Source organism: Quercus lobata, chromosome 3, assembly GCF_001633185.2.
Source record: "Quercus lobata isolate SW786 chromosome 3, ValleyOak3.0 Primary Assembly, whole genome shotgun sequence".
Classification (NCBI taxonomy): Eukaryota; Viridiplantae; Streptophyta; class Magnoliopsida; order Fagales; family Fagaceae; genus Quercus; species Quercus lobata.
This window is the reverse complement of record NC_044906.1, coordinates 9,196,109-9,222,364: the sequence shown is the minus strand read 5'-3', so window position 1 is coordinate 9,222,364 and position 26,256 is coordinate 9,196,109. Positions and strand designations below refer to the sequence as shown.

The 26,256-nt window shown below is 35.6% G+C and overlaps 2 protein-coding genes, 1 long non-coding RNA gene and 1 pseudogene across 9 annotated transcripts; 3 read left to right on the top strand and 1 right to left on the bottom strand.

Moving 5' to 3' along the window:
• The window catches only part of LOC115980262, an 81,562-nt pseudogene that overhangs the window by 34,335 nt on the left and 20,971 nt on the right, over positions 1-26,256 (bottom strand).
• Positions 485-8,579, top strand: LOC115981474 (shaggy-related protein kinase NtK-1-like). 7 transcript variants are annotated; one of them, XM_031103643.1, is made up of 9 exons: positions 2,457-2,544; positions 3,508-3,665; positions 6,695-6,867; positions 6,971-7,063; positions 7,311-7,370; positions 7,481-7,536; positions 8,139-8,213; positions 8,298-8,362; positions 8,522-8,579. In XM_031103643.1, the coding sequence occupies exons 3-8, from the start codon at positions 6,754-6,756 to the stop codon at positions 8,323-8,325; spliced, it is 426 nt and encodes a 141-aa protein (XP_030959503.1). In that variant the 5' UTR covers positions 2,457-2,544; positions 3,508-3,665; positions 6,695-6,753; the 3' UTR covers positions 8,326-8,362; positions 8,522-8,579. The 7 variants fall into 7 exon arrangements, 5 of the variants coding, with proteins under 5 accessions (XP_030959503.1, XP_030959502.1, XP_030959499.1 ...); XM_031103642.1 differs by having other exon boundaries at positions 7,481-7,656; XM_031103639.1 differs by lacking the exons at positions 8,139-8,213; positions 8,298-8,362; positions 8,522-8,579 and having other exon boundaries at positions 7,481-8,128.
• LOC115981477 lies at positions 8,570-10,688 on the top strand. Its single transcript, XR_004089364.1, has 6 exons — positions 8,570-8,662; positions 8,749-8,799; positions 9,069-9,164; positions 9,250-9,333; positions 10,113-10,215; positions 10,302-10,688. It is a non-coding gene; the product is annotated as an uncharacterized LOC115981477 (long non-coding RNA).
• On the top strand, positions 18,581-21,438 carry LOC115981475 (zinc finger CCCH domain-containing protein 3-like). The gene is made up of 5 exons (XM_031103644.1): positions 18,581-18,741; positions 18,824-18,885; positions 20,256-20,337; positions 20,613-20,684; positions 21,012-21,438. The coding sequence occupies exons 1-5, from the start codon at positions 18,606-18,608 to the stop codon at positions 21,119-21,121; spliced, it is 462 nt and encodes a 153-aa protein (XP_030959504.1). The 5' UTR covers positions 18,581-18,605; the 3' UTR covers positions 21,122-21,438.

Genomic DNA, 26,256 nt, shown 5'->3' with positions numbered 1-26,256 from the left:
TTTAAAACATTTTGTTTTGGTTTTTATTTATTATAAATTTGTTAGAAGTGTGCTAAATCACCATGAATGATCAGTTTTTCATAACAATTCAAGACTTCAATTTTTTATAAACAAGTCTTCTACATTATACATAGCCATACACTAAACAATCTCTCTCTCAAACACAAAAATTAACATTAGAAATTGGATTTTAGCTCTACTCACATTACCCAAGGTAAATTATAAGTATTTACTAAAATAATAATAAATTTTAATATTTTTGATTGGACGTTGAGTGGCATTTTTTAAATACCAAATATTTTTTTTACTATTATTTAATAAGATGACGGCTGTGATTAATTGAAAACGATTTTAAAAAATAAAGGGCCAAATAGGGTCCCAAAAAATTGAAAGCCAAAGTAAAAAATGACAAAAAATAGAAGAACCAAAAGGATGAGAGCATGATATAAATACCACATTTCAGCCGCCTCCTTCCCCAGTTTTTTTCTGCTCTCTCACCACACAATGAGATAACTGATCAGTAGCTTAGAGTTAGTTCAAGGAAACTGCCCTCAAACCGAACCGACCCGAACCGATTCTCTATTTCTATCTCTCTCTTTCTCAATTCTCAAACTCTATCGTTTCGTTCTGATTTCCGTTGCCGAATTGGTTGCTGGATCTTCAGGAAAATGGGTACGCGTCTTCGTTCTTCGCACACTTGTTTTCGTTCTTATTGTTATTCTACACTTACTGCTGCTACTACTACTAGTATTGCTAGTGCTAAAAAAAACCCGAATCACAATCAGAGTCAAAATCAATTCTTGAAACCTGTTAGAGATCAGTGCAAATCTAGAAGCTTTAGGAATGTTGATGATGCCTTAGACCTGTTTGATAAAATGCTTCACACGCGCCCTTTGCCTTCCATTGCCGATTTTAATCACGTTTTGGGTGGCATTGCAAGAATGAAGCATTACCCAGTAGTCATTTCTCTAATTAAACGAATCGAATCATTCGGAATCTCTCCCGATGTTTATACTCTTAATATTTTGATTAACTGCTTCTGTCATTGGAACCGTCTAGGTTTTGGGTTTTCTGTCTTGGCTACAATTTTGAAACTTGGTTATCACCCAGACTCTGTTACTCTAAACACCCTTGTGAAGGGTCTCTGTCTTCAAGGTAACATTGCTGGAGCTGTGAAGTTGGTAGAAGATATGGAGAAGAAAGGGTATCAACCTGATGCATTTACTTGTGGAACGATACTAAATGCTCTGTGTAAGATTGGTAAGGCTGATATGGCTCTTGGGTTGCTCAGGAAATTGGAAGAAGGAGATTTTGAGCTTAATCTGGCAGCGTATAACACAATCATTGACAGTTTGTGTAAGGATAGGTTGGTAACTGAGGCCTTGAACTTTTTGACTGAAATGATGAGTGAAGGCATTCAGCCAGACCTTTTCACTTACAATTCCTTAATTCAAGGCCTATGCAATTGCGGCAGGTGGAGAGAGGCTACTACTTTGTTGAACAAGATGGCACAGAGGAAGATCGTGCCAGGTGTGTGGACCTTCAACATATTGGTGGACGCATTTTGCAAAGAGGGGATGTTGATAGAGGCAAAAAAAGTTTTTGAGAAGATGATTCAAAGAGGTATTGAGCCTGACGTAGTCTCTTATAGTTCTTTAATTGATGGATACTGTTTGCAAAATAAATTGAAGGATGCCATCGAAGCATTGAACATGATGGTTGAGAGGGGTTGTCCACCTAATGTTGTTAGCTATAGCACATTGATTAATGGATTTTGTAAAAATAAAAGAATTGATGAGGCAATGAATCTCTTTAATGAAATGTCCAACAAGGGAGTAACTCCTAATGTTGTGACTTACAACACTCTTATAGGTGGGTTTTGTCGAGTGGAGAGACATAAGGCTGCTCTAGAGCTATTCCATAAAATGCAGGCTTGTGGCCAACTTCCAGATCCCCAAACTTATGCTGTCTTGTTGGACGGCCTGTGTAAGAATGGACTAGTTGTTGAGGCAATAAAAGTGTTTCTTGATATGGAAGACAAAACGTTGGGCAATTATATTGTGACTTACAACATTTTGATTGATGGTTTGTGTAATGTTCAGAATCTTAAAGTTGCAAGAGAACTCTTTTATAGTCTACCTGCAAAAGGATTGCAACCCAATGTTCGAACTTACAACATAATGCTCAAAGGGCTTTGCAAAGAGGGACTGCTAGAAGAAGCAAGTGAGATATTTGAGAAAATGGATGGGAGCGGTTGTTCACCTGACGATTGCACATATAACACAATAATCCAAGGGTTACTGCAACATAATGAGACATCAAAGGCAGTTAAATATCTTGAAATAATGGTTGATAAGGGTTTTTCAGCAAATGCGACAGTTGCAAGCAAGTTTTTTGACTTGCTGTCATCTAATCAAGTAGATAAGAACATTCAAGAATTTCTCCAGAAGCCTAAGTGAAGGTCTTTTAGTTTCTCAACATCAAGGACAAGTTTCATATTTTATCCATCACATGTCAATCTTTAAAAGATGTGTATCATTTCAGGTAAATTTTGTAGTTTCTAAAGATGATTTTCTATTTCATTTATGTATGCATGATTGTTTGTATCTTTAATTGTTCTATCTTTTGTTGTGATTTCATTGTGCACTCATGTTGTTGCTTGGAAGTTGGAACCTATTTTCCTAGATAGTTGTTTCAAAATTTTTTCTTATTTAAGGTTAATGCTAAATATTGTTGCTCTAAAATTTGTAATTTTTTGTGTGGTTATACGTCCCTTAGCCAATGGAATTAATGATAATAAATGTTCCCTTCAATGAAATTAAGTTTTGGAGTTGCATTTATGCAAACTGAGTCCCCCCTCCCCCTTCCCTTTTTTCCCCCTCTTATAAGCCTTGTGGTGCTTTTGTGCAGTGGACTCGAGTCAAATTTTGTTAGTCTAGCTTGGTTGGTTTATCAACTCAAGGAGTTAGCTGATAATTTTGTATGTGCTTCTCCTTGAATTGTCTAAGAGAGAAGCAACTTAGTTTGTAGTGCAATACAAAATTAACTTCATGGTATAATCATTTTGACATTTACGATTTAAAGTAAATGAATTGAGTTGGAAACTCCCAACTTGTGATCATATAGCTGAAGAATAGTTCATTTGTTAGTGATTGATTACATTTCATGGACACAAAGAGCTGATTCTTTTGGAGCTTTTGTAATTTCATTTTGTTGTATGTAGATTGTGATTTTCTAGCCTAACTTAGGTTAGGTTTCTTAGTTTTAGTTAGTGATGTTATGCTTAACGAAAACCAATCTTTTTGAAATACACAAGGTTAACTTAGTGATGTCATGTTTGGTCAAGTATAAGATAGATAATCCTATAGGTCTTGTGAAATATACAACAAGGTTTATAAAAGTCGTGCTGTAGGTTACTGCAAAATCATTATGATGAGATAATTATTATGTATGAGTGTTTTCTTGTGAGGTTGATTTGGTCTTTGACTTGTGATTTTGGGAATTCAGCTTGAGATAAAAGATGGGGTTCTCTTTCACCAAGCTTTTTAGCTGGCCTTTTGCCAAGGAGATGCGTATTCTAATGGTGGGTCTTCATGTAGTGGGCAAGACTACCATTTTGTACAAGTTGAAATTGGGAGAGATTGGGACCACCCTTCCTACCATTGGTATTCTTTTGCTATATTGTTAACATTGTTCTATTATATAATGTGCTGCTTGTTTGTAGCTATAGGTAGTTGGATTTTACAAATTCTTTTGTTGCTTAGAATTTTATAGGTGACACTGATTTTCATAATAATTAATATGATTAATTTTTTTTTTTTAAACTTTTCTCTAGCTAAAATAGAAAGACAAATGCTTAGGTTAACTTTCCTTCAAAACATTGTTTCTTTTTTTTTTGGGGGGGGGGGGGGGGGGATTTTTAACAGAACAAGATTCTCTCAAATTATTTGGGTTGGGTGAGTTTATCATTAATCCAGGCTCAAGTCGTTGCCCTCAAGTAAATCATTCGGAACTTCATTTATGGCGAATGTATATACTTCTAGGAATGACTTGGTTTGGGTGTCGTTGGAGTTTCCAAGTAGAAGCAATTGAAGATTTGGCTCTAAAAATAAACTTAACTATCGTTGGGTACATCGGGGTAGATCCTCATAAGGAATTATTAGATGAGAGAGCCATGAAGGAGAACTTTAGTCTCTATGAAGTTTGAAAGGAACTCAACCCAAAACTCAAACTGACTTGATGAATAAAGGCAGGACTGGAAAATTGGGTTCCTAACCAAGAGTGCTGAACAACACTTTGGTCCCGGATTTCAATGTAAAACGACACTAATGACAATTCGACACAAAAGCTCTGACCTAAAGTGCTGTGTGCCGATCAGCCTATCTTGTTCTGTTAAGCTCTGTATTCCTACAACACATCCTTGATAGTTGCTCATATGTGTTGGCAAGTTGGGAACACTGTTTTGATGGCTGGAATTGGGTTCTCATGTATAGGGATAATGTGGTCCATTTGGGAAGTTAGTTAGGATAAATAGTTGCATGGTTATTTAGCATATGCAAGGGATTAGTTTTTCAACATATAGAACAACTTGTATGAAGGATTTTAGTCTTTCAACATCAGGTACTTGGTTTCATAATTTAATGCTTTGCTACTCAATCTATAAGGAGTTGCCTTTCATGTATATTAGTAGTGAAGATGTGGAAAACCTCAATTGGTTCTTTAAATCTGTGAGAGATCAATGCAGATCTCAAAGCTTTAGGAATGTTGGTAGTGCCTTAGGGTTGTTTGATCAATCGGTTCCCTTTTGCCTTTTTCCTTCCGTTTTGGATTTTAATCCTATGTTATATACCTGTTGGCATGGCAATTAAAGTTTTCTATCTGAGGAAATGAAATAGTAATATAGATATACTACTTAAACACATTGTATCACTTTATTTCACTATGAATGCTGTGCTACCAAGATACTTAAATCAACAAAGATGGTAATGGTCATCAATTCTTAGGTGGATTTATGCTACATCTAGTTGCATGCATTCACTACTAGGTCTGGATAATAAGCATTGAAATTATAAATTTTTTTCACAAAAAATAGAACTCTTTGAGGACTTTTCAGGGTCACTCCTAAAACATTTGATCCATGAACAGGTGTGTTAACACTATAGCATGATGATTGCGGTAAAGTTACTATAACAAAACTTTTAATATAAAATATATGGGGTTTGGATGATGATTGTTAATTCTACTAGAGGATCATCGAATGAGGACACTCATGCAGCTTTATTACTTTATGCTAATATGCCTGCTAACTTTAAAAGCAATTACAATCCTACTGCACATCAGAATTGGTAAACCATTAAAGTGTAGTACATATTCTATATACAACTCTATTGACATATGTTACAACATTTCATCTAGATCAAATTGTTTTATGTAGGATGGAAAAGCCTTCATTGGAGGGACCATTTGGGTTTGTCCTCTAGTCTAAGCATTTCATTTCCTGTATTTATTTGATATTTTTCTAATAATATTTGCAGTTAGTTTTATTGATTCCTAAATAATTATGAATTGGATGAATATAAATCCATTTGGTATAGTCGTTAAAGATGGTTTTGAGAGGTTCATTCTTTTTTTGTTTGATACAATGCTTCACATGCACCCTTTCCCTTCCCTTGTAGATTTTAATCAATTTTTGGGTGCCATTGCAAGAATGAAGCATTACTATGTGGTCATTAATTTAGATAGAGATATGGAACCACTAGGAATTGCTCCCAATATCTTTGGCTAGAACAGTACAGATGGCAGTGGTACCTTGGTTTCTAGGCTTGATTATGACACAGTTGATCTATCCTTTCATCCATTGTGGATTAACTTTCAATGTGTACATACATTCAAATGCTTTTTATTTTTAGTTAACACTCAGGTATTTTGTGTACAACTGACTCTCTCTCAATGGAATCGTGCTTGTGCTTTGAAGCCCATTGGGAATTTGGTGAATGCTTAGGTTTTTAGCGTGCTAGTCTTAATAAAGTAGTTGGTTACATCTCTATGATTAGGGATGTTTATGAAATTTTACATAAATAGAAGTATGTCCCAAATGTGAGGATAGCGTGTATTATACTGCACCAACAACAATTTTGTTATACTAGCACTTGCTTTTAGTACTTGAGCCCATTGGTGGTTCTCAAGTACGTCCAACATTCATATTCGTTAATTGAAGGTTGGCCTTTTTTGTTGTGTGCATTGTTATGCAAAGTTTTTGTTTTTTGGTAAACAGGTAGACCTTTTTGCCAGTTTGAAACATGGACAGAATTTAGATACAATTCCTTAGATGTTTTACCTAATGTTCCCCAATTAAATTCACTCATGTGGTTGTCTAATGGGCCATGTAGTTAAATTTATTTGTCTGCTGGAGAAGATACCAGCTTTTGTGTTGCTTGGTCAATGTAATTACACGATTGATTTTAATTGGCGAACGGTGAACCTAACGTATCTAAGGATTAGAAGAAATTGTACTGTAAGTTTTGCGCTTAAAGCATTATGCATCTATATGGGAAGCTTAAGTAAATGCTACCAAAGGTGATCACCTAGATAGAGCTAAGATGGGATAAAACTGCATCTCTTTGGTCTCTTAAGAGTTTGAAGACGTGAACACCCGATATTGATGGCCCACATTTCTTTATTTTTATTTTAGCAGGTAAATGATCGGTCTCATCAAGGTGAATATTTAAGGAGATTAGGAAACATTTTATACTAATGGCTTCAGTCGGCGTAGCAGCTGCTTCTGGTATGAGAGAACCTAGTAACCATAATGTCGGAGTTGATCGGTTGCCGGAGGAGATGAATGACATGAAAATTAGGGATGACAAAGTACGGAGTTGGTTTGGCATTTCTCTTTCTTATTATTTTCTTGTGTTCACTTGATTTGTGAAGTTTATCAACCAGTTATTCATAGGATTCACTGTTTTTGTAGGAAATGGAAGCCACAGTTGTTGATGGTAATGGTACAGAGACAGGTCATATAATTGTAACAACTATTTGGGGTAGAAAAGGCGAGCCGAAGCAGGTATAGCTTTGTTTTGCAAGTTATTCTCCACAATTTCTGTAATTAAGGACCTTATGTACGCTCTTTTGAATGAAAATGTCAAATGAATCCTACATGCTCTACAAGTGTCCAACTAAAGCTGGTTTAGGACTATTGCAAATGTCAACAATTGTAAAATTTGTCCTTCTGGATACGTGTATATCTTGATTTAAATGCAATGTATCATTTCATGACGTGTATTTCTGATATGGCCTTCTGATATTTGCAGACAATAAGTTACATGGCCAAGCGTGTTGTTGGACATGGATCTTTTGGAGTCGTGTTCCAGGTGAGGATTTATACCATTTAAATTATAACTAAGTTTGTTGTCTGTTAATTTAGCGTCTTTTAGTTAGTATGATGCAAGCTGTTATATACTGGTTTACTATGTTTATGTAGGCAAAGTGCCTAGAGACAGGTGAAACTGTTGCTACAAAGATGGTTCTTAAGACGAGGTATAAGAACGCAGAGCTACAAACCATGCACCTTCTTGACCAACCAAATGTTGTCTCTTTGAAGCACTGTTTCTTCTCAACCACTGAAAAGGATGAACTTTACCTTAATTTGGTACTTGAGTATGTTCCTGAAACAGTTCATTGTGTGATCAAACACTACAACAAATTGAACCAAAGGATGCCACTGATATATGTGAAACCTTATTATGGACAATGTTTATATGTTCATATGGTTAATTTGAAATTTTTTTTTTTGGAAACTGCTTATGTCTAATATTGCTTGAGCAAAGATATTTAAATGTTAAGTTAGTCTTAACTTGTTTAAGAGTATCAGACTGGTGTTCTACACCATGGACTGTGAGCCCTAGGCTGACCAATGTTTCTTGATGCATTAAAGACAGCCTCATGACTTAACCCTCGGAATCTTCACATGTATGGTTAATTATTTTAGATTTAGGTTGACATTCCATTCTTTTTCTTTGAAGGGGGGTGGGAGGTAGGGTTTATAGCTAGCTTTAACTTCATCAACATGTGTGGTATTTATAGTTTTGCTGATTGTTTTTGTTCTTGCTTAGATTCTAATATATCTTTATGCTTTGCAGATCTTTAGGGCCTTGTCATATATTCATCGCTGCATTGGAGTATGTCATTGGGACATTAAACCTCAAAACCTTTTGGTACGTCTGCTAAAAAATTTGCATATCTATTTTAGATATGTAACTTATGTTTCCTTTAAGCTGCACTGCCATTGCCTTTGTAAGGATGACACAGGAAAAAAATGCAGGTTGACAACTTATTCTAGCTAAAAGCTATTGCTCTTGTACAGGTGAATCCACATACCTTCCAGGTTAAATTATGTGACTTTGGAAGTGTGAAAGTCTTGGCATGTTTTTATTTTGTTTTTCATGTCCTTTTTCCTGATGTTATTTTTGTCTTTGCTGTAATTGGAATGCTTAATGTCCTTATTTTCTTTAATGTTGGACAGGTAAAATGTGAGCCAAACATTTCTTACATCTGCTCTAGGTATTATTGAGCACCAGAGCTTATATTTGGAGCAACTGAGTATACGATGGCTATTGACATTTGGTCTGCTGGCTGAGTTCTTGCTGAGTTACTGCTTGGACAGGTAATTGATTATTCATATAAGCTCTGGTCAACTTCTGGATTTGTAATTTGTACATTAAGATTAAAATGAATTTTTTGTTCTGTCAGCCTTTGTTTCCTGGTGATAGTGGAGTCGACCAGCTCGTGGAGATAATCAAGGTAAATATAATATTTTGTTATGTAATGGAACTTTGATATTTATTTATTGTGGGATTTTCTGTATGAAATTTGCTGGTTTGGAACTAGCTGATGAGACAAAATGAAGTCTTTTGAGTACAATTATTTCACTGGGCTGACCTAGTAGATGCTTTAGCTTTTAGGCTCTTAGATTGGGCAGTGGTTGGTTTGAATTACGGTCATGCTTGTTTACATGGTATATGGATATTTTTTACACTGCTGTATTTGATATGAATTTTTCTGTGTTGTAGGTTTTGGGCACTCCTACAAGGGAGGAAATCAAATGCATGAACCCTAACTATACAGAGTTCAAATTCCTGCAGATTAAAGCTCATCCATGGCACAAGGTATTCAAGATGGAAATCTTAAGGTCTAGTATATATTTTTATCACCAATCCTCCCACTAATATCTGCTCATTCCTCTTTTATTAGATATTCCACAAGCATATGCCTCCAGAGGCTGTTGATCTGGTTTCAAGACTACTACAATACTCCCCTAACCTACGATGCTCAGCTGTGAGTACATTAAAATCTCAGTTTTCCAATATCTTATTTTACCAAGTTACCAGCAATCTTGCACTACTCCCTTGGGAACATTTTCACTAGGCTATGTATGATATGATTAATCTGTTGATCATAGGAATCTTGTAGGTGAATATTGGTAATTATTCACAATAGTTGTATGATGATGGAGATTGCTTTTACAGCATGGATCAATCTGTTCCATTTTTGTTTGGGATGGGTTGGTTTGGAAAGAGCACGTAATGACAAAAGTCTACCAAATATGTTTGACTATACAGGTCACTTGGTCCTACTTGGGTTGTATCATTTTTAGATTCCCTCTTGGTAGAGTTGGTTCATTTCATTCACCTAACACAATTTTAGACAGCATCACTTATAGAAGTCAAAGCTTGAGGAATTTTCCGTGAGACTGAGGGCCAGTGGGGCATGCGTGTTTTAAACTTGGGCTGCATCTCATCTTGGTACCATGTCACCACTTGATGTTGGTCAAGCATGAGTCACGTTTGTTTTGCTTTTGTTTGTTTTTTTCTTTGGCTGGAAAAAGTGTGATGCACATTTGGTACCGTATATCAATTTGACTCAAATAAGCTTTACTGGGATTGCTACACATTTTTCTTCATGCCTTTTGCGGCTTGACAATCAGAAATGTTTTTGAATGCAAATATTGTCTTCTTGTCACAGTATGAGTTTAGTGACTTTTTTGGCCAATTGTCTTCATGCTTCTCTTTTTTTTGAGCTTTGTGTTTTCTAATCATGCTTCAATTGCAATGCAGCTGGATGCCTTGATCCATCCCTTTTTCGATGAGCTACGTAATCCCAACAGTCGCTTGCCAAATGGACGGTTCCTTCCACCACTATTCAACTTTAAATCTCATGGTATGATATCATTTTAAAACAATTTAAATTACCTTATGAACTGTCATTCCCATCCAAAAGTCTCACCTACTGTTTTTGTCAACTAGAATTGAAGGGGGTGCCAGTTGAGATTTTAGTGAAATTGATCCCAGAGCATGCAAGAAAGCGATGCCCCTTTCTTGGTTTGTGATTTGATGTAATGTAACAAACCCACGAGTGTTCTCTCCGTATGGAGCTGTGTTCAATCTATTTATGCTATTTGTTCTCAGTTCTTCAATGTATCTTTTGTTCTATTATTACCTTGTTTTGTAAAAGCAGATTTAGAGATATGCTACCTATTTGCCCAAACCTCAATGGGTGTCTGATTACCTTGTTCTTGTATCACAGCCAGATTGTAACCTTACATAGAGAAGACAAACATCAGCAGTATCTAAGTGTTTTATCTGTACTGCTATTTCTAGATGACAATATCAGCACATGTCCAGTTGTTTCTATCTGTCAAACCAAAATCATCTTTGGTCCACATGTTTGCTCTTGTTCTCACGTTTTAGGCTGTGAATGATTTGTGGTCCATCTCTGCCTACCATTTATAAAAAAGAAACAAATACTAAACACAGGACCAAACTTGGGTAAAGTAAAGGTTCCTTAATTGAATTGAATTGAATTTTATCGTTGTATTGTCTAGTGCAATCAATTGGGGAATTTAAAGTGCAGTATCTAAGAAATTTTACATAAATTTTATTCTAAACGTATCTTTTTTATTATATCCACACATGTTCTAGAGTTCATTTGAAACATGAGGTTGTGAAATTGGATTTCACAGGCATCAACATGGGTCCCTTGTGATTTTTCGTAGTTTGCCCTTAATTAATGATGAAGACTTTGTAGTGTGGTTAGAAAAGCACCCTGATTGTTGAAGCCTGCCCTTGAAATGGACAGGCCTCCTTCCTTGCTTTCCTTCTTTCACTAACCTAAAGTTTGACAGACAAAGAAAGGGAATTCCATGCAAGTTTGGTCCTGAAGTTCCCTGTCAACTAACTTGGCTGTTTTTGCATATAATTGCTATCTAAGTTCCTTGTCAAACCAAAACTTGCTATATTTATTGCCTAAAGGACAATGAGATTACTCTGATGAGAAAACAAGTTTACAAATGATGGGAATTACAATTTAAGAATCATGATATTTCATATTTGAATATTGTGCTCTCTAATGAATAAATAGTCTTCACAAGTGAAATCATCCATCTATCATCACTAAAGTCTCTAGGAAGAGAGAATTCTCTCTTGTAGTAGTTACATGGACCGTTCCTTTCATTAAATGTGAGATTTATAAGTGTTAGAGGAACGCTCCATACGGCTGTTATAAGAGATACATTCTTCCGGGAATGATTTGTTATTTAAAAAATAAGGGAGTTAATGACAGCTATTTATCCTAAATTAGGATATTTTGCAAAATTTCCCCTAAAAAAAGGGTATTTACATAAAAATCCTACAAATACAATCCCTCATATGCTAATTTAGATGACATAGTAAACATTGTAAATTAATCTTGAAGTAGATGCTGATTATTAAATTAATCAAAGGTGTATAAGAACTTCATAATTAAACATGGATAGCTTGAATTTATAAATAAAATAAAATTGTGAGAGTAGCTCATCCCAAAGAAGTGATGAGACAATCATGATCTAGAAAACTTCTCATCTATTGTGACACCTACTTTATAACATGTCATACTAGTCACTAACCCGTGTTAATCTTGATTTATTTACAATAAATTAAATACTATCCAAAAAATATTGTAACTCTTTTGGGAATGAATGTTAAGTGACCACAATTTTTCTAAGATGTGTATGAATGTTTTGCAAACGTAACTTTCATAGATTTTTGTAAGAAGATTTAAACAGTTCTTTGTTTCTTCTTCTTTGATTACACATTAGGATTCTAATCTCAAAAATCCCAAACCTCAATATATGAAACATTCGATTATTAAATGAAAAATATCAATTAAACAAAAATTAGAATATGAAAAACAAAAGAACTCATTATACAAAAATTTAAATAAAAATTAGAATATGAAAAACAAAAGAAATAAAAGTTACAAAGAGAAATTCAAATACCTTGAGGACAAAGAGTTCTGTAGAAACAAAAGAAGTTTCTTTTGTAATATGATTCTTTATGACAATCTTATTCTTGAAAATCCTAATAACAGAGGGAGTGGGAAAGAATTTCTAAGCAAATCTGAGAAAGAATAACTAATTAATTAACTGAAAATAAAGCCAAACAAAATAGAATTAGTAAAAATCTTAACAAGAGTTAGATTCTGAAAAGAATTAATAGTTTAATTAAAACCCCTTTCTTTGTGTTTAGATTTTGTCAAATAAATGAATAATTAAAAGAAAATGTGATCACTCCAAACCTTTTTTATATATTATAAAGTCAACAATAATAGGTTTATACTAGTTGTTAACCCATGCGATGCAGGGAAATGTATTGAGTACAATATATAATTTAATCTTTGTTTATTTTACTACAACACCAAAATTGAATTTGTAAAATAAAATCATATAGCTAAAACATTTGTTAACAGCTATACGTTTCAGACATTTATTAAACTATATTATTATTATTATTATCAACTTAACAGTATTTTAGTATATGATACCAACATGCTTCAAGAAAATGTCCAACACTGAAAACAATTTCGAAAACAAACTCAACTAAACAGTTTGATGAATAAATACATTACAATCTATAATATAAGCCAAGAAATAAACTTTGAAACCACTATGAACAAAATCCACGTCAAACAAAACCATTTCGATCATTAAGAATATGACTCACTAAAGTCATGAAAAACACAGGATTCATTACCAAAAAAAAAAAAAAAAAAAAGCATCTTTAGTCTTTATAGATTTTGTCTAAGTACCCAGATACGATGACACATACACAAAAATCATTAAAGAAAGAATCAAAGAACATACACAACATGTACATACGCTATGAAAGTAAAAATAAGAAAAACAAAAGAGACGTAAACACGAACAATTAAAGAAAAAATATAGGAAAAAAAAGTTAGGAATAGAAATTGTGAGACCACGATTCGTAATGACCCGTAACAGTGTTGGGTTCGTACGTAAAAAGGCCCAAACAATATCATTTATAGAGCGTGGGTTTGAAAGGCTAGGCCTTGGTCACCAAACGGTGGGTTTTTTGTGATGTTCATACATGATTAAGTCGTTTTCGCCCTAGGAGTCTTTCTTCTGGAGGCGGGCTGGGAGGCTCTAGTTTTTGGCCATTTTTCCCAGCCCCCCTTTTGGATTCCTTCCTTTTCCTTTTATACTCGCATGTGTTCCTTATCCTTCGTCCACGTGTAGGATTGACTTTTTCCAGACTGATACTTGTCCCATCAGCCTATACCCAGAGTGGTTGGGGGTGGTTGTAAAAGCTGGAGAGTATGGTTCTGTCAGGTGCAGAGTATTGAATGGCAGTAAGAGCAGCTTTCCTTGGTCGTTTACACTTTCCAGCGTATCCTTTTCTATTGACCTAGATATTTTTAGATTTTTTCCAAGCTGCTCCTATACCGTTTTTGCCCTTCCTTTCAGTGAGACCTCGGACATGCCGAGGACTAAATCGTCCTCGGCTGTGCCCCAAAACCATTTTGTACTCGTGTTACCGAGCCTGGGCTATAACCTTCCTCGGCTCGGGCCTTGGGCCCCAATGAATAAACGGGTCAGGGCCTCGAATCATTGGGCCCCACAATAGTCCCTCAAAATCCTGCTGTCCGACCTCTTGGTTGAAGAGGAGGGTTTTGATAATGCTAAGCCTTTATTACGGCTCGTTTAACTCTGTCCTTCATTAATGTTGGTGTCTCTTCATCTACCCAGGAAACATTCTGGGCTACGAGACATTCCTTTGAATTCATTCATGACGCGTTCTTGTCGTTTGATTATCTAAAACACGCCTTTAATGATTTCCCTTTACGAGACCATTCAAATTCGACGGTATTTGACGGTGTGGGGAAGTGGAACGGGTATATTCTAGTTTACAGGTTTTCTTGGAAATCTGAACAGATTAAATACCTCTCGTTTTGCCCTTCATATAAGAAGAAAGACATGAGGTTATTTCTTTCATATAGAGACCCTTTTAATCCTTCTGAAACCAGAAACCCTTAGCCACCTCCAGAGTTTACTTTTTCTGCTAGTTATACCTTAAATTGTGATACGTTCAAGATAGGAGTGTGTAATGAAGGAACCATACCCTTCTAAAAAATACCATGTTTTTATGAAGCTAAAAATGGCTCGGTCAGGGCAGGGATGGCAGAGACTCAAGATACTTCTCACCCTCCTTTCAGCCAAAATCCGAAGCAGGGGCTCGTCGCGTCAAGCTTTCAGCGCGACTGAGCTGGGGTCACCCATTATCAGTACCAGTCGTTTTCTCATGAGCATAGCTAACATGGTACCAGCGTGTTAGAAGTCAGGACTGACGCAGGGACTAAGTGCCCCTGCTTCTTCCTCTCTTCGTTCACTGGTGCCTCCTTTTGCCTCTCTTTCTTCTTCTTTCCACCACCAGATCCATCCTGGTGCTTTTCCTTCTTTCTCTTCTTCTCCTCATTCTTTCTCTAAAGAAGGTCCTCCTCTCAATATGAGCGCTACTAGGGCAAAGTTTGGAAGGACTTCGGAGACGAGTTTAAAAAGACATCTGACTGTTTATTTGTCTTATTGTTGTTGTTTGTTTTTGTTGTTGGTGTTGTTGTTGTTGTTGTTGTTGTTTTTTTTTTTTTTTTTTTTGTTTTTGTTTTTGTAATCCACCTTCTGTATAGGCTTGTTTAAGTCATTCTTTGTACGTTGTAATACTTCTTTATATTAATAAAAGTCGTTATTGCTTTATTTCACATGTTCTATCTCTTTATTTCTGAAACGGTTATGCCGTGAATAGACATACTATCTTATGACTTCTTTTTATTTTTACACTTTGACCGATGTCTAGGACCGAAATCTTAGTTAATAAAAAGATCTTATTCTGTGTTTATTGAAACTATCCGACTTAATAATACTGAATTGAACAAATGATACTTTAGGCTGAAACCCATATTAAGAAGAAAAGAAAGGATATTATGATGAGCTTATTGGGGCGGTCTGGCACAATACCGCCGACCTGAAAACACAATACTTAGGGCCAAGATCCCTTATCAAGGAAAAATGCACTATTATGAACTTACGAGTGCTGTTCGGCATAATAATACCGACTTGAACAAATGACACTTAGGGTCAAAACTCTTGCTAAGGAAAAGATATTATCATGAATTTAATAGAGTTGTTTGGCACAATAATGCCGACCTGAGAAAGCAACACTTACCCCAAAATAGCCGAGATGACAACTGAATGCTGGGTGCGGTGTAGGAGGTAATCATCCGAAGACATATAACCCAAAAATGAACAGCCCCTCCAGGCTGCTGAGTAATAGGGTGTTTCACCATCTTCATAAAAACTTTCATAGCTTTAACCTCTTCTGGTATTTGACCTGAGGATTAAGCAACTTAGAATTTTATTAAGTAGCCGACCTTTCCATAGGTTTGAGTCCGAGGACCATGCAATACCCTGGTTCTGTTCAAAACTCAGTTTTTCTTCCAAGTAGTTGGTTTTCCCATAGGTTTGAGTCCGAGGACCATGCAATATCCTGGTTCTGTCCAAAACTCGATTTTTCTTCCAAGTAGTTGGTTTCCCATAGGTTTGAGTCCGAGGACCATGCAATACCCTTGTTCTGTCCAAAACTCGGTTTTTCTTCCAAGTAGTTGGTTTCCCCATAGGTTTGAGTCCAAGGACCATGCAATACCTTGGTTCTATCCAAAACTCGGTTTTTCTTCCAAGTAGTTGGTTTCCCCATAGGTTTGAGTCCGAGGAGCATGCAATACCTTGGTTCTGTCCAAAACTCGGTTTTTCTTCCAAGTAGTTGGTATCCCCATAGGTTTGAGTCTGAGGACCATGCAATACCCTGGTTTTGTCCAAAACTCAGTTTTTCTTCCAAGTAATTGGTTTCCCCATAGGTTTGAGTCCGAGGACCATGCAATACCCTGGTTCTGTCCAAAACTCGGTTTTTCTTCCAAGTAGTTGGTTTCCCCATAGGTTTGAGTCCGAGGACCATGCAATACCTTGGTTCTGTCCAAAACTCAGTTTTTGATAAGTAGTCAGGGGAAATAACCCCTCAGCTATGGCATGGGACCTTGGTTCTAGGGGAATGAGCTTCTCGGCCCAGCCCCTGGAACCATCCGTGCGGCTGACGCTACGAAGCGTTGCCCCTAGTAAAGAAATATAGCCCCTAGTGGAACTTAACGCTAGAACACTACAACCGGCTGTTAGACATGACAAGGGAACTATCTCGACCTATCGCCTATGCCAAGACACAAGCCTTTCCCACAGACGGCGCCAATTGTAAGGTCACGATTCGTAACGACCCATAACAGTGTTGGGTTCGTACGTAAAAAGGCCCAAACAATATCATTTATAAAGCGTGGGTTTGAAAGGCTAGGCCTTGGTCACCAAACGGTGGGTTTTTCGTGGTGTTCATACATGATTAAGTTGTTTTCGCCCAAGGAGTCTTTCTCTTGGAGGCGGGCTGGGAGGCTCTGATTTTTGGTTTTTTTTCCCCGCCCCCCCCCCCCCCTTTGGATTCCTTCCTTTTCCTTTTATACTCGCATGTGTTCCTTATCCTTCGTCCACGTGTAGGATCGACTTTTCCCAGACTGATATTTGTCCCATCAGCCTATACCTAGAGTGGTCGGGGGGTGGTTATAAAAGTTGGAGAGTATGGTTCTGTCAGATGCAGAGTATTGAATGGCAGTAAGGGCAGCTTTCCCTGGTCGTTTACACTTTCCAGCGTATCCTTCTCTATTGACCTAGATATTTTTAGATTTTTTCCAAGCTGCTCCTATACCGTTTTTGCCCTTCCTTTCAGTGAGACCTCGGACATGTCGAGGACTAAATCGTCCTCGATTGTGCCCCAAGACCATTTTGTACTCGTGTTACCGAGCCTGGGCTATAACCTTCCTCGGCTCGGGCCTTGGGCCCCAGTGAATAAACGGGCCAAGGCCTCGAATCATTGGGCCCCACAGAAATATAAGATAAAGATGGGTTACCCTAAAAAAGAATAATCCATGGATATTCATTGAAATCTTCTAGATAATTTCTGATAATAGAAAAAATAAAACCCAAAAGTTATGATGTTAAAACTTCCAAAAGGCCAATTTTTTTTTTTTTAAATCAGAAGATTCAAAGCTTCAAAAGTATTGAAATAAAACAATATATATAATTACGCAATAGAAAAATACAATAGAAAGAAGGGAATCCATGATTATAGCTTTTCTACTATTGAAATTAGCCAGACAATTAAATGTATTGCAAAAAAGAACTTAAAAATTCATATGTAAACCAAACAATTAGAAGATTTTGAGCCAAGAATTTATTAAAACAAAACAAAAATTATGTGACTACACAATGGAGAAATATAATAAACAAAAAAAATATGTCTACACAACATAGAAATATTAGAGAAATATGAGTTACCTTTTAAATGTTAAAATTCAAAATATTAAAACTTTTAAAAGGTTAAAAAAATTTGAAGATTTAATTAAAAGATTCAAGCCCAGCAATTAAATAAACAAAACAATAATTGACAAACTTATAAGAAAAAGCAACAAATCTATAATTTTTATTGAACAAATCAAATAACCCTAACCTTGATGCATTGACCGAAGAAGAAGAGGAGTCCAATACATAAGTGGAATATGTGAATTGTGAAGCATGAGCCGCCCTCAAAAAAAATCTTGAAGAAAGATAAGTTTTAAGGAGAAAATTGTGTTGCGGCAAAAGAAGATAATAGCAAATCTAATTATAAAATCTAAAATAAAAAGAATTTAAAATAAAAATAATAAAAAAATAGTGGTGACCAACGGCCATACATATAAATATAAGATATTGACCAACCTTTATAAAAAGATGTCAGTTTCAATATTCACTTTGTGGTGAGGGTCCTCAAACATTATCTTCTCCGCGAATAGTTTTTAGGTCTTAGGTTTTTTACGCAAGCAATTCTTAAATAGGAGAGAGTAGAGGCGGTGGGAGAGAAAAGAAAACAGTGATGAGGTGGAAAATTTAATTTAAATATTGTGCTGACGTGGAAAATTGTGAGAGTTTCAAAAGTTTCGGTTTTATATATATATATATATATATATATAGATTAGATTAAATAAACTCACTTTCAAAAAAAGAAAAAAGAAAAAAGAAAAGAAGAAAAATGAAAAAGGTATTGTCTTAAACGGTTGTCGTTTTCAGTGTCCAGCAACAAAGCGACATGCCACACTTCCTTATAGAGGCGCAGAGACACACAGAGAGAGAGAGAGAGAGAGAGAGAGAGAGAATGCCGTTGGGGAAGTACTACTGCGACTACTGCGACAGGGAATTCCAAGACACCCCATATGTTCGGAAACGCCATCTCCAAGGTCTCCAACACCTTAGAAACAAGGCCCTCTGGTTCGACTCCTTCCAATTCAAAGGTCTCTTCTTTTTCTTCTTCTTCTCTCTCTATCTCTATGATTCTCTCACATTTTTTTTACCAAGTTGCTTTTTTCATTGCAGATGCTAACCAGGCTTACACTGAAGGATTTGGCAAAGGGGTGTGCAACCGCTTTGTCAAGACGGTACCTTTTTGAGAATCTCTCTCTAAATTGCAATTTCTTTGGTTACCCATGTCGTTTTATTGAATATTGGATAATGGGTTCATGGCAGAATTTGGATTATCTTTTGTTTTTTCTTTGATTGCCCAAGCTGTTTTATTGGATACTGGATAATGGGTTGAAGGCAGAATCCATATTAGCCTTTTGCTTTGATTACCCAAGTTGTGTTGTTGGATGTTGGATGATGGGTTTATGGAAGAATTTAGATTAGCTTTTACTTTTTCTTTGATTACCCAAGTTTTTTTTGTTGCATATTGGAAAGTGTGTTGATGGAAGAATTTAGATTAGCTTTCTGGTAACTTGCTGTGATTGTAGTGATTGAGCTTTTGCTAGCTCTCTGTAATTGTGTCTTGCTATTCATTGTACTGTTTGTACATGTATGAGGTAAAATAAAATCTGCTCATTTATCTTTAAAAAGAATAAAGATTAGCTTTTGGGTTTTGTTTGATTACCCAATTTGTGTTTTTGGATATAGAATAACGGGTTGAAGGCAGAATCTTGATTAGCTTTTTATATTTCTTTAATTACCCAAGTGGCCAAGTTATTTTGATGGATATTGGAATTGGAGACTGGATTTAGACCAGCTTTTGGGTTTTCTTTGATTACCCAAGTCATTTTGTTGGACATTAGACAATGGGTTGAGGGTAGAATTTAGATTTTCTTTTTCTTTTTCTCTGAGTACCCAGGTTGTTTTATTGTATTTTGGATAATGGGTTGGAGACATGATTTATATTAACTTTTGTGTTTTCTTTAATTACCCAATCCAGTTTCATTGGATATCGAGTAATGGGTTGAAGGAAGAATTTAGATAGCTTTTTCTCTTTCTATAATTGTTTAAGTAGTTTTATTGTGTCATAAATAATGGATTGGAGGAAAATTTTACTTTAGCCTTTTGTATTTTTTTTACTGGTTAAGTAAGTTTAAGTTTATTTTTGCCTTATGGCCTTTAGGTCGACTAGCACTTCTTGGTGTTTCTAAAGTTAATGTCCAGGGTTTGAATCCCCTCACATAAGATGTATAAAAAAAGTTTAAGTTTATTTCTAAGTGCAAAATGGGTTGGAGGTAGAGTTTAACTTGGCTTTTGTTGTGGAAATTTGAGCTTGTTGTCTTTGAGTACTGAAGTAATTTTATTACATATTGAGTAATGGGTAGGAGGGAGTTTATGTTTGCATTTGGTTTGGGAATTTTAATCCAGTTTTCTTTGATTACCCAAGTAATATTAGTTGATAATGAAAAATTGGGTGAAGCTCTTGCATTGGCTATATAGCTTTTGGAATGGAAATGATTTGGCCTTGAATTAACATGTTTTTTTTTTTGGCATGATGGGAGTAAAGGGTTTTTGCCAGTACGGAGATTCCTGCAAATATGTTCATCCCAAGAACAACTTAGCAAATGTTAATACTCAAGGCATATCAGGTAAATTATGTCCCTAATATATATTATTCTCTTTAATTCTTTTTACTTATTTTTCAGGCTATTTTTCTTTTTAATTTTCTATTTATCTTATGAATTTAAATAAATCTGATTAATACTCTATCTTAAATTTGTTATAAAGATCTTATTTCTATAAAAAAGAAAAAAAGAAATGGGGTGTGGAAATATTCAACACTGTATCTGGGTTAATAATGACATATATGTTAGATAACTGTTAACAATGCTACTATTAGATAACTAACTTTATCAAACATCAGTGACAGGCTTTGTGGATAACAATCAGTCACCAATTATCCCTGGAAATCAGTCGGTTGGAGGCAGTTTTTCAGGTAAGGATACATTGTATGTTTGCTTAGACTTGAGCATTTGTTTGTCAATGGTTGCATTTGTTATAATTTTTGGTTTATTCTTTTTTTCTTATGTTATTGTTAGACTTAATGTGGTATACAAACTATGCATAAGGCTTACTGCTGTTCAATCTTGAAGGAATGGGGCTTAATTTCTTTATTCCTTTTTTAGTAAATGTAGCTTGTGTTCATCAGCTTATATTCTGTTATCTGTCATGGACATTTTTATATTTATTTTTGTAGCTTTATTTTCTATGTTTCAGACTACTTTTACTCCAAATGCTTATGTTTCATCATTGCAATTCACAGGGGATGTAGTACGAGATAATATGGGAATGTCATGGGGCAATTTACCTCCATCTCTAAAGCCTCCTCCAGAGGGTGGATATCCTTCTCGCCCCTCTGTGGATTGGGGATAGGTCTGCTACTTCATTTAGTCACCTTTTTGTGTGGTGCCAGTAATAGAGTTCCTTCTATATTTCCTATCACCTTTCCTTGACATACTTGATACGGTTACAATGTAAATTGAGATATGTGTGGATATAGGTTCATGCAGCTTCTGTATGTGATAGTTGAGTGGAACATGTTGCTCATTTTTCCTCTATTAAGGAAAAAGAAAGGAAGTGTTTTTGATGTCGGAGGTGTAGCAAAAATTTTATTTTAATTTACTTTTATATCCTTTTGGAAATCAATTGTATTTTTATTAGTCAAATGTATTTTATTTTAGTTCTTAGTACTTAATTAATTTTATTAATATAATTTTTAATTTCCTAGATTCATGGTTAGTTTTGTAATTCAACGATGGGGATTTCCCAAGTGAATTAAAATTAGAATTAGGGTTTTGTCCTAGTAGTTTATGTAAGCATAATATTGTACTTCTATGGAGACAATTTATAGCTTGATTGGTAAAAAATTCTCTTGAAATTCTTCCAATGATCTGGTGCCTACTCCACCCAACCAAGTGCTGACTCTTAGAGGTTCTCTCTTGCTTGGTGCTGAATCTAAGTCTAAGCAAGCCTATGTGTTGACTCCTAGGTCACCTATCCTTTAGTTTATATTCTTCAATTTTGTTGTTGCATCATCTTGGTTTTGTCTTGCATCAATGCTCCTTCAATCAGCATGTCACTTGTTGCTTGTTTGCTTTATATAAACTTTTTGAATCCAGTGGTTGCCTCTGACTTGGTTTAGGCTACTTTAACACCTTTGAAATTAAAGTGTTTCTGGAATCTGCATATTGAATATTTTGCAATGCCAAGAAATACAATAATTTGGAAAGGAAAAAAAATTGTAAAGCTGTACATGAATACATCGCAGTGCCCAACTTATAGGTACAAGAAGGAGGGATGTCATCAGTGTGATAATTCACGTTGCTTTGATTATAATTGTAGCTGAATGCATTTTTTATAGTCCGGAGTCCTTTTGATTTAATCTAGCTCAGATTTACCCTATATATGCTTCTTTGTGCTGTTTGCTTGTTTTGCCTTGCTCCTTAAAACACTTCCCATCTTTGCTTCTTGACGTCCATAACTCTATATTGGAGGGGGTGAATTGTGTCTCAACACAACAAAGAAGATAGAGGCAAGGCTGGCAAACAGCAAGCACATTGCAGACAAAATGAGTATGTCCAAATCTATCCTCTCATGGCTTAAGCTTCTTAAAGTTTCCAACCTATCCCACACATAAGAACCATCTTGCAATCATGGACAATTGCACTGTGATCCACACCCCTCTATATTACAGTAAAAACTGATTTGAGGTCATCACATTCATTGCATACTGGAATGGGTTACTCCAATACATCCATCTGTAAAACTTTATGTCAGATAACAACCACACCTGAAGCTAATACCCACAGTGATGTCACAACTGACACGGCAAATGCAGCTAGTGTTGGCACTGGTGCTAGGAAAGTGATCATCATTCCAAAATAAGTTAGGCATAGTGTGAACAAGAAGAGCACTGTCCAGTACTTGATGAATTCTGAAGGGGATTGTGTCCCAATACCTGCCATCCCATTCCCAATTCCTACAACTGCAAGTGTTGCCACGAGAAAGTAAGGAATCTCGCCCACTGCCCATGATATTGGGTAAAATACTGGAAGATACATTCCGGCCCTTTTCTCTCGGAAGTAGACCAACCTGCCTGTGCCAATCTGGGGAATGACATTGTTTGCTGAGATCACTCCTATGAGTATAACTTGCATGTGTATATATAGTGTACGTGATGTAGCACCATATATGTCCTTGTATTCGATCTGAAAGTAGAGGGAACCCATCAGGAAACCAATCATCACACAATCGGTAAGTCTAGCATATGTATATTGAACATTCCTTCATAAGAATCTTTGTGTTCTTAGTATTACCAAAATGGCTTGCCGTGAATATGGAGCTGGATAAGTAGAAGATAGACAATTTCTTCTTATGTTCTTGATCGACTTCTTTATATTGCAAATTTCTTTGTTATTCATCTCACACAGAGAGTTGGCTTGGTAGATTTGTGAAAAATTTAGGGAAGGAGTGTCCCTCTTTTTGGTTCCTATGCCAAGAGCTCCCATGATAAACCTAACTGGAGTATCTCTTCTGGAATAATAGGGGGCCTTTGGGATTGATGTGAAATAATGTAGCAAGTCATTGCAGTTAAATCCTACTGGGCCAAAGTATGCTTGATTTCCCTCTTGTGTAAGAATGAGTGCTAGGTCAAAGAATGATAGTGTGCGTGCATTAGGGTGTGTTAGAGTAGAAATAATGACCCGACCTGAATTTGACACCTGAGAGAGAATGTTGAGGATGGCCAAGGTTCCATTAGCATCAAAACCAGAAATTGGTTCTTCAAGAAGGAGAATACTTGGGTTGGCAACCAACTCAACTGCAATGGTTATCTTTTTGGCTATTTCAAATGTCTTTCCAGTGGCATTGCAAAGATGACCTACGAGTTCATTGGAGTAGGGCAATAGACCAAGTTGGTTGAGAACCAACTCAACATGAATGCGGCGGCTTGTGGCACTAATCTCTTGGCCAAGACGGAGTGCAGCACTGAATTGATGGGATTCACGGATGGAGAGGTAAGGTTGGTGAGCATCAAGCTTCTCAACATAGCCTATTAGTCTGGAGAAGGTAGTGCCTATCCCCAAACCATTTGCCTGGAGGTTGCCACTGAGGCTGCTGCTTACTGGTATCCTTCCAGCTAGGCATTTGCGGAGTGTGACCTTACTTGTTTGATTACCACCTAACAAGGCTAGCATGGTGTGGGGTCTTGCATAGCCTGTTATATTGTTGAAAACTGTTGTGCCTTCTTTAGCTCCCTTTTCATACCTGATGCACCACTTAAGTGTGAAAAAATATCTCATGGGGATCAACCCTTTAATTTTATAAAGATCAGTTTGGAATTTCCCCCCTATTTTTTTGTTTGGCAGGCTATTGTTATTACTTTTATTATTTCTTGTTGTAGACAATTTGTTTTAGGGAATTGTTATAGGTAATTATATAATTATTTTTTGGGTACAATTTGGAGATTGGGACACATAAGGTTCGGTTAGGAGTAGGGAACAAACCTTGTGAATGATAAATCCTCGAAGAGTAGAGTTGCCTACTTCGCTGGAATGCCTAACCCGTGACTCTCCAGGTCAATTTGAAACTCCTCAATCCATTTCTCAACTCTGCTATTGTCCGTCACTAGTTGCGGACTTGCGCGTTGCGCATGATAAATGTTTTTATGATAATGATATATATATATATTGCAGGATTCATGGTGATTGGAGGTTTTGGTCTTTGAATTTATTTTGTATTATTAAAGATTAGTATTCGGAATAGAATGAGGAAATTTTATTGTAGATTTTATTTTTGAAACATAATTTCTACCTTACTCGGTTGGCTAATTTGTACATTTCCAAGTCAATTTGAACACATTTTGCATGTTACATGTAATTCTTCATTTCCATAAGGGTAAGGGCATTCATGATCCCAATAACCCACTCCATTTTTCTTGCATGCTTGGTTATTTGGGATGCAAAATGTGTTTGTTCCAAAAGTTGTATGTCGAAGGATTTGTTGATAGTTTTGCAGCAATAGTTTTCCATCTGGTTGGTTTAGAATTGATAACAGTAATTATATTCCCTCATCATTTGATTTGCATAACAGGGCAATTGCCAATCCATATTTTGCATTTTTGTCTCCTTCTATGTTGGTTTGAAAAAGATTTCTTTTCCCACTTTAGTTTGATCTTGTACAAAATATTTGTGAGCTTCGACCCAAAATAGTGCTTGCTTGTTTCCAGCCCTAAAGCATTAATGAATGAGTTTTCCTTCCTCCTTTCGAAGGAATAGAGAATTTTGGAGCAATTCAGTTAGATTGATGTCATGAAGAACTTTTTCTTTTTTTTTGGTTAGCCGATTGAATAGCTTGCAGTTATTTTTTGAAAACATAAACACATTAAGAAACTGATGTGCTTAAAAAAAAAAAAAATCAACTGGTGACAAAACATTTCATTTATCATATACTAAGGATGACACATGAACATTGTTATCATCACAATTGCAATATTGGATTTATGAAGTCAATTTTTTTTTTTCAAAAATATAACAATGACTCTAAAACTGTGCATGACTTCATTGTATAAAGTTAATAAAAAGACAAACTATAAGACTACAATATTTTGTTCCACAATTTTGGACGTTGTAGATTGTGATTAGTAGAGAAAAAATGGAAAGTTGACGTTACCTTAAAATTTTGGCTATTGTCTTCCCACACTGGATAATATTTTGACTAATAATTATGTAGGTAATTCACGTTACATGCTCATTTTTGTGATTGTGTAAAGAGTATTTTTGATATTTTTGGTTTGTATTTTTGAAGTTGTTTAGGATCGTAATTTATAGTATTTTTCTAGCTTTATGATGAGTGAACTGTTTTAATTATTTTATTCATAATTTTCATCGTTTAGTTATAAATATGTAAATTAAAGCATAAAAATACGTAAATGCAAAGTTAAACATAAATTTATAACCATCCATGATAAATATATATAGACAATTTTTGCTTTTTTTGATTGTTTCATAAATTTTTATTTAATTGTCTAGTTATAAATATCTAAATTAAGTAGATGAACTTTTTCAAAAAAAAATTTAAATAGATGAATATGTAAATCCTCTCACACGTTATTCTTACAACCAAAGAAGGTCAATTCTGCATATAGTAGGATCACTACATATTAAGAGGCATATTTTCTACATACCAGATTCTATAGTCATATTGATTGTCCATGATTTAAAGTTGTCCTTTGGGTGGAGGAGATTTAATCCAAGACATTGGAATACCTTTCAGAAGATCCAGCAATGAACAATTATGCAAATCTCTAATATCTATGGAGTGGCTTATATGAGAATTCTTTGTATTTTTTGCAGAACGAATATGAAATTTGCTCCCACACCTACACAATAACATGTTCCATATGACTATGGCTTTACAATTACATAACCTATACATCAGGCTGAACAATAACATCCATATTAGATTAAGTTCCTTAGCTAGAGAGCAAAATATATTTCCCACTCACATAG

What these genes read in the sequence shown, in the direction of transcription:
- LOC115981475 (XM_031103644.1), top strand. Translation starts at nt 18,606, where the DNA reads ATGCCGTTGGGGAAGTACTACTGCGACTACTGCGACAGGGAATTCCAA. An exon ending in TAATACTCAAGGCATATCAG is followed by an intron (nt 20,338 to 20,612) that starts GTAAATTATGTC and finishes ATCAAACATCAG; the next exon opens with TGACAGGCTTTGTGGATAAC. An exon ending in GGTTGGAGGCAGTTTTTCAG is followed by an intron (nt 20,685 to 21,011) that starts GTAAGGATACAT and finishes TGCAATTCACAG; the next exon opens with GGGATGTAGTACGAGATAAT.
- LOC115981474 (XM_031103639.1), top strand. Translation starts at nt 6,754, where the DNA reads ATGGCTTCAGTCGGCGTAGCAGCTGCTTCTGGTATGAGAGAACCTAGT. An exon ending in TGAAAATTAGGGATGACAAA is followed by an intron (nt 6,868 to 6,970) that starts GTACGGAGTTGG and finishes CTGTTTTTGTAG; the next exon opens with GAAATGGAAGCCACAGTTGT. An exon ending in CTTTTGGAGTCGTGTTCCAG is followed by an intron (nt 7,371 to 7,480) that starts GTGAGGATTTAT and finishes ATGTTTATGTAG; the next exon opens with GCAAAGTGCCTAGAGACAGG.